Here is a 16,748-nt window from a genome sequence, read left to right on the forward strand (position 1 = left end):
AACAAGTTAGGCTGCCCACGTGGGTACAGTCAACTTCCGTAATCTCTTTGCACAGGAAGTGGAAGGGGTTTTCCGTAGGTCCCAGCCGGAAACAGTTTTTCTTGCCGTGAAGAGGCTTGGCGGGAAGGTATTAACTCAGACATAAAGGTCAGTGAACGTTTTGTAGGTGGTTTAAATACAATAAGAGAGAAAATATAGTCGCCTTTGTTGCAGATATGTCATTTGGGACGTGTTCAAGGATTTGATGACTTTCAGTGATTTAAGGCGCTGTCATGAGTTCCCCTGCAGTTGAGGAACTGCACGTTCTGGCGGATTTTGTAAACAGTTTACTTTGCTGCAGACTATATCATTATTGTCCAATATGCTGCAACCTAAACCTGTTGAATGACAGGACATTTAGATGGATTGTCCACTAGAAGGCAGCACGTTTAAAAGTCATGTTACAAAAACAAGCAGGCGCCGTTTGCTTTGAGCAAACCCGGAGAGCCAAATACCGAAAACTCGGCTTATAACCTTGTTAAACTTAGAACCTCCTCACCCAGGGGTTTCGAGGCAAAATCCACCGCCCAAAAAATGTTGGGTATCGCCGCGCATGCCGGAGTGAGAGCAATAATCCTAGGGCCAGTATTTTGGGGTATTTCTAAATTGATGACCTGTGGGGGCTTTTAAAGTGTCTTTTATTGACTTTTTGGGGTACTGCAGTTTTTCGCCGTTTCACGGTCGCACGCAATCTGTAAACTGGGCATGTTGGGTATCGTTTTACTCGTTGTAACCTCATCTTTTATATTTCATTTAAAAAATGGGTAATTTGTTGTGTTTTGGGGCATTTAATTAAATTTGTCACTAAATTTTGGGGTTTAATAAGGAGTTGCGCTAATATTGCGCAACATAAAAATTTTCAACTACCACCATTTTATTCTATAGGGTCTTGGCATTCAGAAAATATATAATGTTGGGGGGTTTTACGTCACTTTCAGGCCTAAAATGTGGAATATAACATGGGTGCAAAAATTGAAAAAAGGGCCTCAGTCATGAAGGGGTTAAACCTTTTTTTTTCCACTTAACTTTATTGCTCTCACATAGGGGACTAACAAGCCCCCTTTGTGATAGCCAATTTTCAGTGGCAGGTCCTCTTTATGGAGACATCAGGGGTCTTTAAGACCCCTAATGTCACCTAGGGACCCCCAGAGAAGCTGATGAAGCAAACACCTGCTTCACCAGCTTCTCTCCGGTTTCTGTACCTGAGAGTGACACAGGAATGCGGAAGTGATGTGATGCACATCACTGCCTGCATTCCGACGAGGAGGAGGAGATCAAACAGAGCTCGTGTACCTAGCTCCGTTTGATCTCCGGCCGCAGAGCTGCTGTGCTGGTTCCAGGCTCACACCGGGCACAGTGGAGCTCGGGATCGCCAGCAGCGGCTGCAACGGAGGAGGGGCGCACACCCGCACGCATATTACAAGCGATCGGGCGTCTCTACATACTCCCGAACACTTGTATTTAAACAGCCATCGCTGGCTGTTTACATTCCAGGTTGACTTCCCGCTCGGGCGGGGCGGGATGGGACGTTTAAAAACACTCACCCGCATTCAAGAAGCCGATGTCCGGCTGTTTAATTACAACGGCCGGACAGCAGGTGGTTAATATTGAAATGCAGTAATCAAAAGCAAATTAAGACAAATAGGCACGGGATCGTTTCCAGGATAATACATGCTGCAGAACAATAAGTACACAGGATTTTTTTTTTCTGTTTTAGATGAGAGTTCTAGTTAGTTCAATCCCAGATAACATAGTTTACTATATATAGAATATTATACAGAATCCTGGGGGCAGAAGAACTGTAGGATTCTGGTAAGGGGCAGGAGCTTGTTTATGTGACCATGTTTCACCCTAAATATGGATTGACAATAAAGATAGTTATTCTTTAAAAGACAACTATGGGGTAAACTTTTTATCCCATATTTCTCTTCAGGGTCGCGGGGGGCACACATATACTAACCTCCTCCTGTGATGCAAAGCTCAGTATATAGCAAGCTAGAGCTCTCTATATACTGAAAGTGCTGCAGCTGGGAGGATCCTGACAATACTGTCGAGATCCACCCAGCTAGCTGATTGACAACCGGCTCTGCCTATCTACAGGCAGAGCCAGCTGTGCCTGCCCCTTCCCTGTCCATTCCTCCATTCAGCGCTGGAGAATTGGAGGGAGGGAAATCCCTGCGGGGAGCGGTGTTTGACAGTAACCTCTCTCTGCAGGGAGATGATCGGAAAGTGAACGAGCGATGGTATGTGTTCGCTCACTTCCCGATCAATAGAACCGACATGTGACAGTTTCATTGTCGCACATCGGCTCTAAATACAAGGATGCGTGAAAATCACTACTCATAGTTCTCCTTTTAACCCCTTCATGACCAGTGACGTACAGTGTACATCACTGGCACCGGCCCGTTTAAACAGACTCCCAGTGGCTTTTGCTGCCGGGACTCTGTTTAAAATTATACTGCCAACTGTCGGCTTTACAGTAGAAGTTATTCTGACTGCTCAGCTGCTGCCAGATTGCTTCTACGGGCTGGTAAAGGTGGCCCTCGTCTGACACCCCCGCCAATTTTCCCAGGCTCCGCTTCCCCTCCTATGGGCCCGGGACCGGCTTCTCTGGTGTAGGGGGGAAGCTGGGGAGGAGATTGGCGAACCTCCGATCACCTCCCCGTATTATGCGACCGAGAGCGAGGCAGATTACATCAATTCCGGTCCCATAGCTGTCATTGCTGGGCTCCTGAAGCACATCAATAAGCTATTGAAGTGTGATCTGCACTTCAATAGCTTATTTCAAGTGTAACGGTGATGCTAAGGGTCTTTTGGACCCCCAGTATCACCTTAAAGAGTACCTGCCACTGCCAATATGCTATCACATGGGAGACTTGTAAGCCCCCTATGTGATAGCAATTAAAGTAAAGTTACAAAAAAAAACAGTTTTTAAAATGAATGTAAAAATAATTTTAAAAATGTTTAAAGTCCCTTGCCCCTGTGAGCACTAGCGTCTTCACGTAAACATGCATTGGGTGCGCCTACATATGAAAACGACAATTGCGCTACATGCGTTGGGCATCGCCGCGCATGCCAGTGCTAGAGCAACAATTCTAGGGCCAATATTTATGCGCATCTCTAAACGAATGGCCTGTGGGGGCTTTTAAGCCGTCGTCTATGGACTTTTTGGGGTACTGAATTTTGTCGCAGTTTCACGGACGCACACAATTTTTTAACCTGGGCATGTTGGGTATCTATTTACTTCATCTTTTATATTTTATTCTTTAAAAAATTGGTATTTTATAGAGGTGCACCTTAATGAAAATTTCAAAACTGAAACGAAACAGAAATTAAAAAAAAAATGTCAGGCCATAACCGAAAATGTTTTTTTATTTTAACTTTTTAAAACATTTTTTTATATTTCATTTATTTTTTTATAAACTTTTTATATAGAGGATATAGTAAACATACTATGTCCTCAATTATGTACAAACACTCAGCGATCACTGACTGCTTATACCCGCTTTCAATCCTGACAGCTGTCACAGGAGGCTGAGCAAGCGACGCGGTGAGGAGAGCGCAGCCTCCTTTGACAGCGCTGGCTGTCTCCGCCCACACTGCTCTCCTCTGATCTGTGACAGAAGGCTGATCGGTGCAGGGAGGAGAGACAACGGTCGCTCACAGCGCTCTCCTCCCGCATTGCTCGTCCGCCTGTGACAGTTTCTCTCATTCCTGCTGGGACACAGAGCAGCGCCAGCGGGCAGAAGAGAAAGAATGGATGCCCCGCTGTATCGCCCAGAAAATTGCACTTTCGGCATTATGCCAAAAGTGCAATTTTCGGCCGATATATCGGTGCACCCCTAGTATTTTATTGTGTTTTGGGGCATTTGAGTGCAGGGGTGTGGACATTTTTGAAAAAACTACTTGTCCAAGGACTAAAGCGGGGGCCGAATCTACTTGTCCCTCATGACAATCTACTTGTCCTGATACAAAAAAAATGATTTTAACCAAAACCGTATTTAGCGGTGCTAAGAAGCGCTTCTCATTGGTCAGTGCTGTCAGGTGACTGCGCTGACCAACAAGTGCTTGAAATTTGCGAGCGAAATTCAGAATACATGGAAGAGGTACAGATAGTACACCCGTACTGGTGGACGGGAAGAACGGTTTGCCGAAAGGGAAGTATAGTGGGAGGGAGATTTGTGCGGGTAATTCCATTTTCCCAAATTACTTGGGAAAGTGAATTTACCCTTTAGGGCTGGTGCAGACTTGGGGATTCCCGGGACGTGCGATTGTGTGTGGTTGCATACAGCGGTTGCATCCACATGTATGGGGCTACTTCTGCGTGACAATCGCTGAAAAAAGGTAGATGTACCTATTTTCACAACATGCACCGCGCAGTGTTTTCAACTATGATCGTGTGTGATCGCCCGGGCGGTATTGCAGCAGGTAACCATTTTATTCTATACGGTCTTGGCTTTCAGAACATATAATGTTTGGGGGTTTAAGTAATGTTCAGCCTAAAATGTGGATTATAACATCTAAACAAAAAATAAAAAAAAAGGTCATGAAGGGATTAAGCCAGTCATACACTAATAGCTTTTTCTATCCATACTAAATAGCACAGATAGATAAATCTTGCCTGCCACTTTCTGAATGCCCAGACAGTGACTGGAGCTGATTGGCTGTAGTCATTGGTCTGCTGACGATTTTCAGCCCAACTCCTTTGACAAAAGTCAACTGCATAATTAATGGCAGGGCCAGCCCCTGTTAGAATTTTGCTTGATTCCTGTGAATAAGCTTGAATTCTAACAGTGTCTGGACAACCTTACTTACCTCTCTGTAACAGTGGTGGCCCCTTCAGTGATTACCTCATATACATCTATAGGGAGTTACTGTGTGTGTGGTGCAGCATGTAAACACTAAGAATCCAAGCACTGGGGGTTACAGGTTAGATTAGGAGGCTTTTTTTTAATATTTTGTAAAATAAATAAAAGTAACAGCTTCAACAATTTGTAGTGTAGAGAATTCCAGGGTCCCTCGAGGACTTCACTTGGCTCTTCCACAGGGTTGAGGACTTTCCTGCACCCATGTGACAGTGCTGTCATGTGATCCACTGTACCTAAAGGCACCAAGTTCAAATAAACTTTCCATTTAAATCGGCTAAACACATGCCAGGTGCATCAAAACAAAAGGTGTTCAGTATCTTACAGTTTTTCTTTCTGAAGTTGCAGGGTGGAACTCCTGCTTTCTGTAGTGGTTCCATTGCAGAGGCCCCCTACTGAGTCAGACCTATAGCCCTGCAATCGGCAAAGCTCATGCTGCTGGCTGATTGAAAAGTCCTGACTGCATAGGGGGCTTGGTGGACCTCTTCAAAGAGGTACCTGCTTCCCCACATAGAACAAGGGTTCCACTCTGCAGAATGGTGGCAGAGGACAGACTTTTCTACTTGGGCTGTCTGATTTTTAAATAAAACAAACTGTAACGCTGCCCATACACCTGCCGATTGTCGTACGATAATCGCGGGTGATCCCGCGATCGTACGATAATCGGCAGGTGTATGGGCAGCTTGCAACCTCTTCTACTGTAAGGTCGCATGACATTCGTCTTCTGAGCACGCTTGAAAAATTGTCCGATTTTCGGCAGGTTAGTGGTGTGCTCGGAAGACGAATGCCGCATGGGCCGGTGTGCGCAAGCGCACACTGCCCGCTCGGCACTGCAATCATCGGAAGCCCTCCCCTCAGCCGGAAGGGTTTGCGATGATCGCAAGTACGATCTGCATGTCCAAGATGGGCAGATCATATGAAATTTTAATTACCTTGCAACCATCGCACAACGAAAGTCGTGTGTTGGTTGTAAAGTGTATGGGCAGCTTTAGACAATGTGCACTTTTTAGGCACCTGTAATGTATTTAGCTCATTTAAACTGAAAGCTATGCTGTGTGTTTTCAGGTGCTCTTGAGATACTTTTATTTGCCGTTTAGTTGTTGAGAGAGTTTGCCTTCCATGGGCAGACCTCCTGATCTGCTTTCCCCTGTGTAAAGGTGCCCATACACCTTGCGACTATCGTACGATAATCGCGGGAAATCCCGCGATCGTACGATAATCGCAAGGTGTATGGAAGGCGTGTGACCGTTTCTACTGTACGGTCGCACGTCTTTTGTCTAACGAGCATGTTTGAAAACCCGCAGAGAATTGTATGATTGTCGGGTTTGTGGCATGCTCGGGAGACAAATGCCGAACGGGGCAGTGTGCGCAAGCGCACACTGCGCGTTCAGCATTGCAGTCATCGAAAGCCCGCCCCTCAGGGGGGCAGGCTTTCGATGATCGCAAGTACGATTTGCCTGTCCAAGATGGGCAGATGGTACGAGCTTTTAATTAGCTTACAGCTAAGCTGGTTGAAAGGTGTATTGGCACCTTAAGAAACATGGTTATCACAGAAGCTTTTAGACGAATGTAATATCCATACAACTAGTATTTTCCAAAGAAGAATTCGGCAATGCTAAGCTAAATATTTTCTTACTATTGACATTCTTTAACCTCTCTTTTTTTTGTCGACAAAAAGTAACAAATGCACATGTCTTCATAAGAGAACAAATGTGCATTCATTATTATTTTCATTGGAGCCAGTAAAGCATTGCAACCACAATTATGTGGTTCTTGCAGACTTTTCCTAACATGGCCTTTCAGTAACATGGAGAAGAAAAAGAGTAAATGGTCTACAAGTGTAGTGACGTCGCCACACTTGTACTCCATTGTGAACTACAAGTCCGCTTGGCTGACTTGAAAGTCTTCGCTTTTAAGGGAAGGTGTCCCCTCAGCGGTAAAAGTTGAACTCCAACCCCTTTATCCTGGAGATAGTTTGGTCAGGGTACAGGCTGGAGCTTATTTTCTTTCTCAGTTTCCATCACATCCACAAAAAGCCACTATGAATCAAGCCTAGAAAAACTGCTAACCCAGAATGTCGTAAGCAGTGTTTCCCCAAACCAGCTTAGAGCAGGGTTGTACTCTTATTGCCCCCATGAAAAAGTTACCAAAAAGGTTATTACTTACCTGTGTCTCCGCCACTCGCTCCCATCTGAAGATTCTCAATCGGTCGTGAAGAATCATGGGGCATGTGCAGTAGAGATCTTCGACCGGGAGAAGAGGGGAGACGCAGGGTAAGTCAATGCATGCAGCTCGGCAGCGTGCACGCACACAGACACCGTGCCTCAGGTCAAGAGGCAGCATGGGGGGGATTTGACTTTAATGTCCTTTTATTTACATGTGCAGGGACTTGAATTGTATATCTTGTGTAGGAGCAACAAAAGATTCTGCTCCTATGATGGAGCTGGAGCTTCCCCTTTTCTATCTTGTGCAAGCTATGTTTTCTAACTACTTGTAGAAGAGGTTTAGTGCAGACACAAAATTGTGTTGGGTGTCTGGTTTTTGGCTCGCAGATTAGCACTCCCATTGTAGAGACTGAAGTAAGAGAGTATGCCGTATATCTGGTGATTTAAACAGCTCTTTGGTTAAAACATTACACTGCTTTCACAGACGGGATTGGTCTCTTAAAGGGTAATTCCACTTTCCCAGGTGAATTTGGAGAAATTTAATTACCCCCTCCAATCTGGCCCTCTGTGCAAACATTGTTCTGGAAGTGTTGCACCCACTTATGTAACTGTAAGTCTCCATTCACACATAGGCGTGTTGACGTGCAAACATAAAAAGCAATGCATTCCTATGGGGCTTGTTTACACGTGCGCGTCCATATGCACATGCCAAAAAAAATTAAAAATTACAAGCGCATTTTTTTGGCAGATTTCAGCACTTTCCATCCCCAATAGACTGTTGTGTAGCCGCAAACCCGCGCATCTATTAAAAAGTTTGCATTTGAATGGAGACTGATTCATTATATTTACTTATTATTTTCATAATGTGTATAAAATCTTTTTTTCTAGTTGTTTAAAACCTTTAAAGATGTCTTCCACATCGCAAAAGCATCGGGATTTTGTGGCTGAGCCAATGGGAGAGAAGCCTGTTCACTGTGTTGCTGGTATTGGGGATGTACTAGGCCAGAGACTCACAGATAAAGGCTTTGATAAGGTAACCCTCACATGTATAATATTTGGATTTATTTTTAATTGATCATCTTCATGTGAATCATTATATTAGTATATGCTAATATTGTGAAATGGTTTTGTACCTATTATTTCTAACTATACATTTGGGGGGAATGTGTTTTTTGCAGGTTGTATATTCTGTTTCATAGTAATTGATTCTTCTTAGTGCAAGCTTGTGAGACTGATTAAAAACAATGCACTTTTGCTGTGATATACAGGTGAAACTCGAATAATTAGAATATCGTGCAAAAGTTAATTTATTTCACTAATGCAACTTAAAAGGTGAAACTAATATATGAGCTAGACTCATTACATGCAAAGCAAGATAGTTCAAGCCGTGATTTGTCATAATTGTGATGATTATGGCTTACAGCTCATGAAAACCCCAAATCCACAATCTCAGAAAATTAGAATATTACATGCAATCAATAAAACAAGGATTGTACATAGAACAATATCGGACCTCTGAAAAGTATAAGCATGCATATGTAGTCAGTACTTGGTTTGGGCCCCTTTTGCAGCAATTACTGCCTCAATGCGGCGTGGCATGGAAGCCATCAGACTGTGGCACTGCTGAGGTGTAATGGAAGACCAGGATGCTTCAATAGCGGCCTTCAGCTCTTCTGCATTGTTCGGTCTCATGTCTCTTATCTTTCTCTTGGCAATGCCCCATAGATTCTCTATGGGGTTCAGGTCAGGCGAGTTTGCTGGCCAATCAAGCACAGTAATCCCACAATCATTGAACCAGGTTTTGGTGCTTTTGGCAGTGTGTGCAGGTGCCAAGTCCTGCTGGAAAATGAAGTCAGCATCCCCATAGAGCTCGTCTGCGGAAGGAAGCATGAAGTGCTCCAAAACCTCCTGGTAGACGGCTGCCAGTTGACCCTGGACTTAATGACGCACAGTGGACCAACACCAGCAGATGACATGGCTCCCCAAATTATTATTATTACATAGTATTTATATCTTGCTTTGCATGTAATGAGTCTATCTCTTATATTAGTTTCACCTTTTAAGTTGCATTAGTGAAATAAATGAACTTTTGCACGATATTCTAATTATTCGAGTTTCACCTGTATTCTGTGTTTGATTTTTTTTTTATCTCAGCAGGTGAGATGCTGATGGTGCTTTCTGATGTATGTACGGTCCATAGGCTTTAACCTCTTAATGACCAAGGCCTTCTTTTTTTACAGTCCAACGCTGTACTGAAATACATTTTATACCATTTTTTTGGGGACAGATAGAGCTTTCTTTTGGTGGTATTTAATCATCGCTGTGGTTTTAATTTGTTACTATATTAAGGAAAAATTACCGAAATTTAAAAAAAAACAGTTTCCCCTATATTAAATGATAAAACATTTATTATTACCCAATTTTTTGGTAAAATATAAAAGACGGGGTCACGTCGGGTAAAAAGACACCAAACATGTAAAGCCTTAAAATTGCGTGCGCGCGCGAAGGCAGCAGTGCCGTCCGTCCGTTTTTTTTCAACGGGCGGACGGCAACTGGTTAAGGATGGTATTTATTTTTAAAAAAAATTCTCTGATTAATCCAAAAATAATCGCCCAACTAATCGATTATGAAAATAATCATTAGTTGCAATCCTAGTGGATTCAACAGTTGACCCTGAGTACCATCAAGGGCACGATCTTGCATTCTTGTTCAATGACCGTTGGCCCCCTATTCTTGATTAAGACTTTTGTTCAGAGTGTCGCTCATGTAACCCCTATGCATTCATCCGTGACTGTGGGATCTGAATTTGGTTCTCTTGGCACTTCAAGAACCACATTTTTCAGGAGTCTCACAGACTCTGCTTCCATTAGCCCTCGTTCACACCTGAACGTTTTGTAGCGCGTTCTACGCTCGACAAACGCTCAAAAATATAAATCCCATTGTATTCAATGGTCTCGTTCCCACCTTGGCGTATTTCCACCCGTCCCTAACGCGCTACAAAAAACGGCCCACGCCTGAAAAGGTACATGTACTACTTTGGGCCATTTTGTTGCGCGTTTCCATTGGGATACAGCCAAGTAGCCTTCGGAAACGCGCGTTTGTCGCGCGACTTTTTTACCGCGAATCGCGGTAAAAAAACGCACAGCGGTCGCGCATATGCAATACACCTAGGTGTGAACGAGACCTTAGGAAAAACTGACCTCTCATTGTCCCATTTATGGTGCCCATAAAGGGGATCCAGCTTCTGGCTCATATTTAGGTCGCTTAGACAGATTATCATCCAAGCTTATGGTTTTAAAGAGCAACACCGGGGTAAAAATTCTATAAACCCTTGCAGTGGGGTTAAAGGCTCATTTTTGCCTTGGATCAAAAACAACAAAGTTATACTTAGCCGATTCTCTTAGGCGGCTGGCTGTGACAGTGCTCCCTCCTCTCTGTCTTCCCTTACACTGCAGTGTTCTCACATCCTATACACTGTGTAGAAATCTTGATGACTCAAGGACCTTAGACCTCTGCAGCGGAGGGGGAGGAAGGCTCCAGCAACTGGTCTAAGAGCAAGCCAGCTCGGAAGATTAGGTGAGTTTAACTTTATTTTTGACCCTAGGCAAAAACGAGCACTTAACCCTTGCAGTGCGGGGGTAGCCCCACTGCAAGGGTTAACAAAATCATATCCGAAATTTTGCTTTAAGTATTGGATTCCTCCCTTTACTGTTAAGGTGCATTCTACTAGGTCTGTGAGTTCTTCTTGGGCTTTTCAGCATCAGGCAACTGTTTCCCAGATTTATTCATTCATCTGATGCCAGTTTGGAGCATAAGGTGCTTCAGATGGCTCTAAGTTGCAGGCAGCTGCAGGTTCTGCTGTTTGTGGGCCTTTTAGTGTTCATTTTTTATTTTCTTCACACCCCTCAGCTGACTTTTGAACAATCCAATTGTCTCTAAATCCTGTTGCCTTCAATGATCGAGCAAGAAAATTAGATTTTTGTACTTACTGTAAAATCCATTTCTTGGAGTACCTTAAAAGGATAACTATGAGGTTAGTGATTTACACTCATTCTCATAGTTAGAGCCGTTGTGTAAAATTGAAACTGTCACATGTCGACTCTAGTAGATCAGGTAGTGAGCGAACACATACCGTCGCACGCTCACTTCCAGATCATTGCCCTGCAGAGAGTGGTGACTGTCAGTCACTGCTTCCCGCAGGGATTCTCCCCCCTGACCCTAAAGAGAACTATGGGATAAAAAGGTTACCCCATAGTTCTCTTTTAAGGGATAAAGGTTCCGCTCTCTGTGTCCTATGATCTTGTGCATAGTATTATTATTTTATTTTTACACAAAACCGAAGCATGCTGTGAGTGGGATGGGTTATACCGGGCTGGTCACTGTTTTTTTTTGTTTGTCAAAATTGTGTGTCTAAATGATCCTGTAGGTGGCAGAATAGCCAAATTGCCTCAATCCTGTGTCCCTTAATAAACTCCAAGAAATGAAGGACAGAAGTGAGATTTTAATGAGAAAAATATAGGTTTGAGAAACAGTTGCAGAAATATCGCGTCCTTCTCTTTTTTTTTTTCTTTTCTTTACAGGGTATCTGTATTTAGAAATATGTGTAATTTTTTTCAGTGAGCAAAATAAATTGGGGGAAAAGGTCTGGTGGTGAAGGGTTAAAGGCAATGTATTGTATTTTCAATGCTTATATAATAACAATAAGATAAATACTCTAATTAGAACTTAATACAGTAAATATGTGCTTATTGAAAATATACTAGACTTTTCATGAATGTTCACCTATTGCTAATACAATCTAATTTTCTCTTTTTAGTCATATGTTCTATTAGGTCAGTTCCTCGTGCTGAAGAAGGATGAAGAGCTTTTTAAGGATTGTCAAAAACATACATGTGGAGCCAATGCAAAGCAGGGACGGGATTGCTCTGGTTGCCTTAAAGAATGGTGCGATGCCTTCCTGTAAACCTTTGTATGCCTTGGTTCCCTCTCTAACCCAGCTACTGAAGTTTTCCATTCATTTACATGTTGCCACCAATCCTGAAAGCTCCAAATATGAGTGTTTTATCTGGACATTTTGACAAATTCTATTGGGACTTCCCAATACAATTCTGTTTGAGATGATTTGTTAACGTCCCTTCCTGCATTAGTCATTTGTTCCTTACGCTCGTTACAGAGAAATATTTTAACCAATATTATAATTATATCCTATTGTAAATCATTAAATGTATTTTTAATTCAAAGTTGCAACATGAATACACATTTGATAAAATAAAATACCATTGTTGTATTTTAAAATTTAACTGACAGCTTTCCTTTTGTTTTTTTTCTGTTTTTGCATTGTGTTATGAATAGATTGCTGTGGGGATTCTCTGTTTATTCTATTTCACACTGCGATTGATTTATTAAAGTGTCTGGGGAAAAAAAAAAAGCTTTTCTCTTTAAGTTACTATCAGTAGAAGATGTTTTTATTTCTTGATATCATTTATTTTATTTTTATGAAACCAGTGAACATCGATTGTTGGATACAGTGTAGCATGTTGGATACAGTGTAGCATGTTAACTACTGCTAGGTCAGTGTCTTTGTTCTGGTTCACAACTCCCAAGCTGTCAGGAATTTCCCCATAGGCTTCTGAATTTTTTTTATAAGATTGTAAACCTTTCACACAGGCTGATGAGACACCATAGACCTTTCAAGTAACAGATCTGAGCTAGCAGTGTGCAGGAGTTTGTGTAATTAACAGTGCTTTTTATCTTTATGGTCCAATGATTTCCAATTGCGAGAATTGGAAATAATTGCAGGGGCCCCTTCACACCTTGGCAGTTTGTTGCTTTGTATTACTGCATACATATTACATGCGCTGTACTAAGACAGCCCATTTATTTTGAATGGGCTGCCAACACATCGCAAATCTAAAGCTGCAGCATTTTAGGTCGCACCACACGGCAAACCATGGAATGTGTGCTGTGCAATACCATCTACCATGCCTTGTGGTAAAATGCTTATTGCTGAAGGGACTCTTAAGCCTTTGATATATTCTTGAGGGAAGTTGTTTTGTTGTAACTTTGTGAGATTTCATCCATACGTTTAGTGCCCAAAACGCCAAAATGTGAAAACTACTTTTAGCTAATGAGAGACATTTTTTCCTGGTTTTAAATATTATAGTAAAATATTTATAGTTCATTGCAATCATTCTTAGAACCTTTGAATCACCATAGTGGTGACTGTGCAAACTGATTTTATTTGGCTAATGTATGTCTGCTGAATTTGTAAGCATGGGGTTCTGTTGAATTTAATTTATAATGAATTCATGTCACCAGAAAATGGGATACGTTTTAAAGAAATTTGGTTTCAGCTAACCATTTTCAAACTGTTTGGGGAGGGTCAATTCTTTTCATTTTCCTTTGTTTGATTAAACATTTAAAAATAAACTTTGTCTTTAATATTGAATATTTTCTATAATGTGAAATACACAATTTATTACCTAGACTCCAAGTAAATTCATAGCTGGCATGCATGCAGACATGAAAACTCACAGCCAAGACAATAATTTTACCGCTTCATGAGTCACCTCCTTAAGGTGCCCATACATCTATCAACTTTCATTCGGAAATTGTCCACGAATGGTCTTTCGCATGATAATCGTTCAGTTGATAAGACACCAAGGATTTTAATTACTGTACTTCTGGCCGAATTTCCTCGATCGGAAAACTGTTTTCGAATTGTAAGAAAATAGATGGATTAGTGGCATTTTCATACGAAATAAATCGCAGCAAGAACACTGCACATGCGCAAACAAAAATCCTTTCTGTCGCTCGACCAAATTCGGTGAGTTAGTTGCTAACAAAAGATTATCGAAATCTACATTGGTCTGTGCTTGATGGGCTATTTGAGCTAGAATAAAAAGAGGGTTCTCGGCGGCAGCAAACATTTCTGATCAAAAATCACACTTGCCGCGCCCCTTCCCCGTTCAGGGACTTTCCTGTTCTGAAGCAACAATCTGAGCATCAACAGACTAAGAGTGAGGATCACTAAGGAAGGTTAACCAAGCAGCACATGAAAAGTTAGCTGCCACATGTTTTAACAGAAACGCACCGTTAACAGCATTTGCTGTTGCAATTCTGACCTTTAAGAAAATGTCTGCATCACTTGCTGACGAGCCCGGACAGAAATGTAACAGCGTTTACACTATGGTAGCTCCTTTACAAAGACACATTTTTTCATTACTAATGAGTAGTGATGGGCTCGATGTTCGAGCCGATCGTGAGTTCGACTTGAACATCGGCAGTTCATGTGTTTGGTGAACACACAAACTGTCAGGGCGTTCGGTGGGCTATTCGGCCGCCGAGCGCCCCGTACAAGGCACTGTGGCTTGTGAGCCCTGATTGGCTAAAGCCTTGCATCTGACCACAGGTCAGGTGCAAGACTTTGACCAATCAGGGCACAGAGAACTGTGAAAGTCATGATGACTGCCCAATCATGGCTCACCTGTCAGATGCCGTACAACTGTAAACAGTTGGGCGGAGCTAGCTGTCACTGTTGGCACCGCCCAATTGTTTATAAGTTGCCAGCATCTGTCAAAATGCCATTCAGCGGTGGGTGTTCGTCTCGGCGTCCCATCGGTGGATCCTTTTTTTATATATATTTTTTTATAACAGACTTGTCAAAAACTTGTTTTTTTTCTTTTCTTCAAATAAAGGATTTTTCCCCAAAAGTCTTTTTTTTTTTTATTTCAATTTTTTAACCCTTTATTAAAGGGGTGCCCTGATGTGAATAAGCCCCTTGCCCGCACCCCCACAACCAACGCCCCAGGGCTTGTGGGGAAGAGGCCTTTGTCCCCATCGGAACAGGGACAAGGTGTTTTTCCAGGGGCGACCCTGGAAAACCACCTTCCGAGTGCATGTTGCTTGGTATTACGGGCTGGGGGCCCACACACCTTTTTTTTTATTATTATTATTATATGGGGTCTGGTATGACTTTTGTTGGGAACGCCACACTTAAAAAAATAGGGTCCCTCCTAACATTCCTTCTAGACCTAAAGGTTCTGGTATTGTTTGGGAGGGGAAATCGCACGCTTTTTAAAAAAAAAATTTGTTTTCTTTAGAAATGTCAGTTTTGCTGCAGCAGGTTCTATACATTGTACAGATTTGCCACTTTACAGGCAGTTTAAGGGGACCCCCAAGGCACGATATTTAAAGGAATTTTTTTTTATTGGTACCCTTTAAGTGATGTTAAAATCACTGCTCATTTAAAAACGGTATTTTTGAAAAGATTTTTTTTTTTCATTGATTCCCTCAGGGCAGTACCTGGATCCCCATGCCCTTTTTAATGACCAATAAATTACATATAAGGCTTCAAAATGGGGACTTGCATTGAGTTCGAATTTGAACTTTTCCCATGTTCGAATTCGAACCGAACACGGGGGTGTTCGGCTCATTACTACTAATGAGAGCATTCAGATATAAATTTTTTTTTTAGAAAAATCACTTTCTGTTATCTGTGGTAGGTTCAATGTCAAACAAGAGCCCAGAGCTGCGAGGTAGCTTAAAGTCACCTGGTATATGCAGATTCAACTCATCCCTGTAAATAAAGAGCTAAAGGATTACATATCTTGGTTAAAGGAGCTGTAGTCTGACTTGGGAAAGAGGAGGTGGGATACATGCCAAAATGTTTAAAATGAAGAAAGCCTTAAAGCAGGTGTGGCTTCCCACAAGGGGTAAGAGCTGCTCCCTGGTGGAACTTGGCCTGGACTACTGTGTTCCCCCAGGGATTTCACTGAGGGAATGGGCAATTGTTTGCTCACATGGTGAGAAATATTGTAGTTTCCAAAAACACCAACAGATGTCTCCATAAGACCTCTCTTTCAAACAACTCCCATCTGATATCAGGGGTCTGTCCAAAACAAAATTTGGATTTAGATATTCACATTAAAATCAACCTAAAATGCCAAAAACGGAATTGTAGCCTTTGAGAAAATGCTATTTTATCTAGATTGTCTAGTGTTTTTTTCCGGAAGTGCCATCTTAAAATGACACTAAATCTTAAAAATGCATTCAACTATTAACAAAATGTAGCTTATTTCTTCATCCTCAAAGTAAAATAGCTAAAGCTCGCTCCCGTCATGGACTACAACCTCAATACAAATTAGTAAACTGAATGAGATTTTATTCCATCACAGGAGTGAGCTTGGAGCGGTGACTACTTTACAACACACACACAAAAAAAGTAGCCACTCTCCAGAAGGAAGGACAGTGTTGGCACCAATTCAGAGGTGATTTGAGGATCTACACAACTAAGCTACATTTTTGTTAATATTTTGAGTACTTGAATGCAGTTTTAAGATTTAACTCCTGAGTTTAGTGTCACTGGTCTAAGGCGGTGTTCAGGGAAATGTTCTGGCCACAATATCAAGCCCATTATAACCGCATATGATCCGCTCTTATAACTCACAGGGACTTCTACACACAGTGACCACAGATATTTCCCTGCTGACCTGCATAAGCCATCAAAAACGGAAACCACAAGTGAATTAAGGTACAATTCTTGGATTTAAAATGTAATAAATATATTTACAATACTAAATCGGAAGCACTAAATATTTATCTCCCTCTGAACGGGCAACAATTTCTTCAACATCGTTTTGCATTTTCATTACACAATCAGGTTATTTGATTATATATA

General features: G+C 42.0%; 1 protein-coding gene across 1 annotated transcript; it reads left to right on the forward strand.

Annotated features, from left to right (window-relative positions):
* The first annotated feature begins 55 nt into the window (after positions 1-55).
* On the forward strand, positions 56-12,183 carry BANF1 (barrier to autointegration factor 1). Its single transcript, XM_018572597.1, has 3 exons — positions 56-147; positions 7,958-8,102; positions 11,886-12,183. The coding sequence occupies exons 2-3, from the start codon at positions 7,977-7,979 to the stop codon at positions 12,030-12,032; spliced, it is 273 nt and encodes a 90-aa protein (XP_018428099.1). The 5' UTR covers positions 56-147; positions 7,958-7,976; the 3' UTR covers positions 12,033-12,183.
* Positions 12,184-16,748: the final 4,565 nt, after the last annotated feature.

The sequence above is a fragment of the Nanorana parkeri genome, unplaced genomic scaffold (genome assembly GCF_000935625.1).
Source record: "Nanorana parkeri isolate BGI_ZX_2015 unplaced genomic scaffold, ASM93562v1 scaffold2081, whole genome shotgun sequence".
Lineage (NCBI taxonomy): Eukaryota > Metazoa > Chordata > Amphibia > Anura > Dicroglossidae > Nanorana > Nanorana parkeri.

Coding starts and splice junctions, on each gene's coding strand:
- BANF1 (XM_018572597.1), top strand. CDS start 7,977: ATGTCTTCCACATCGCAAAAGCATCGGGATTTTGTGGCTGAGCCAATG. Junction 8,103..11,885: donor CAGATAAAGGCTTTGATAAG/GTAACCCTCACA, acceptor TTCTCTTTTTAG/TCATATGTTCTATTAGGTCA.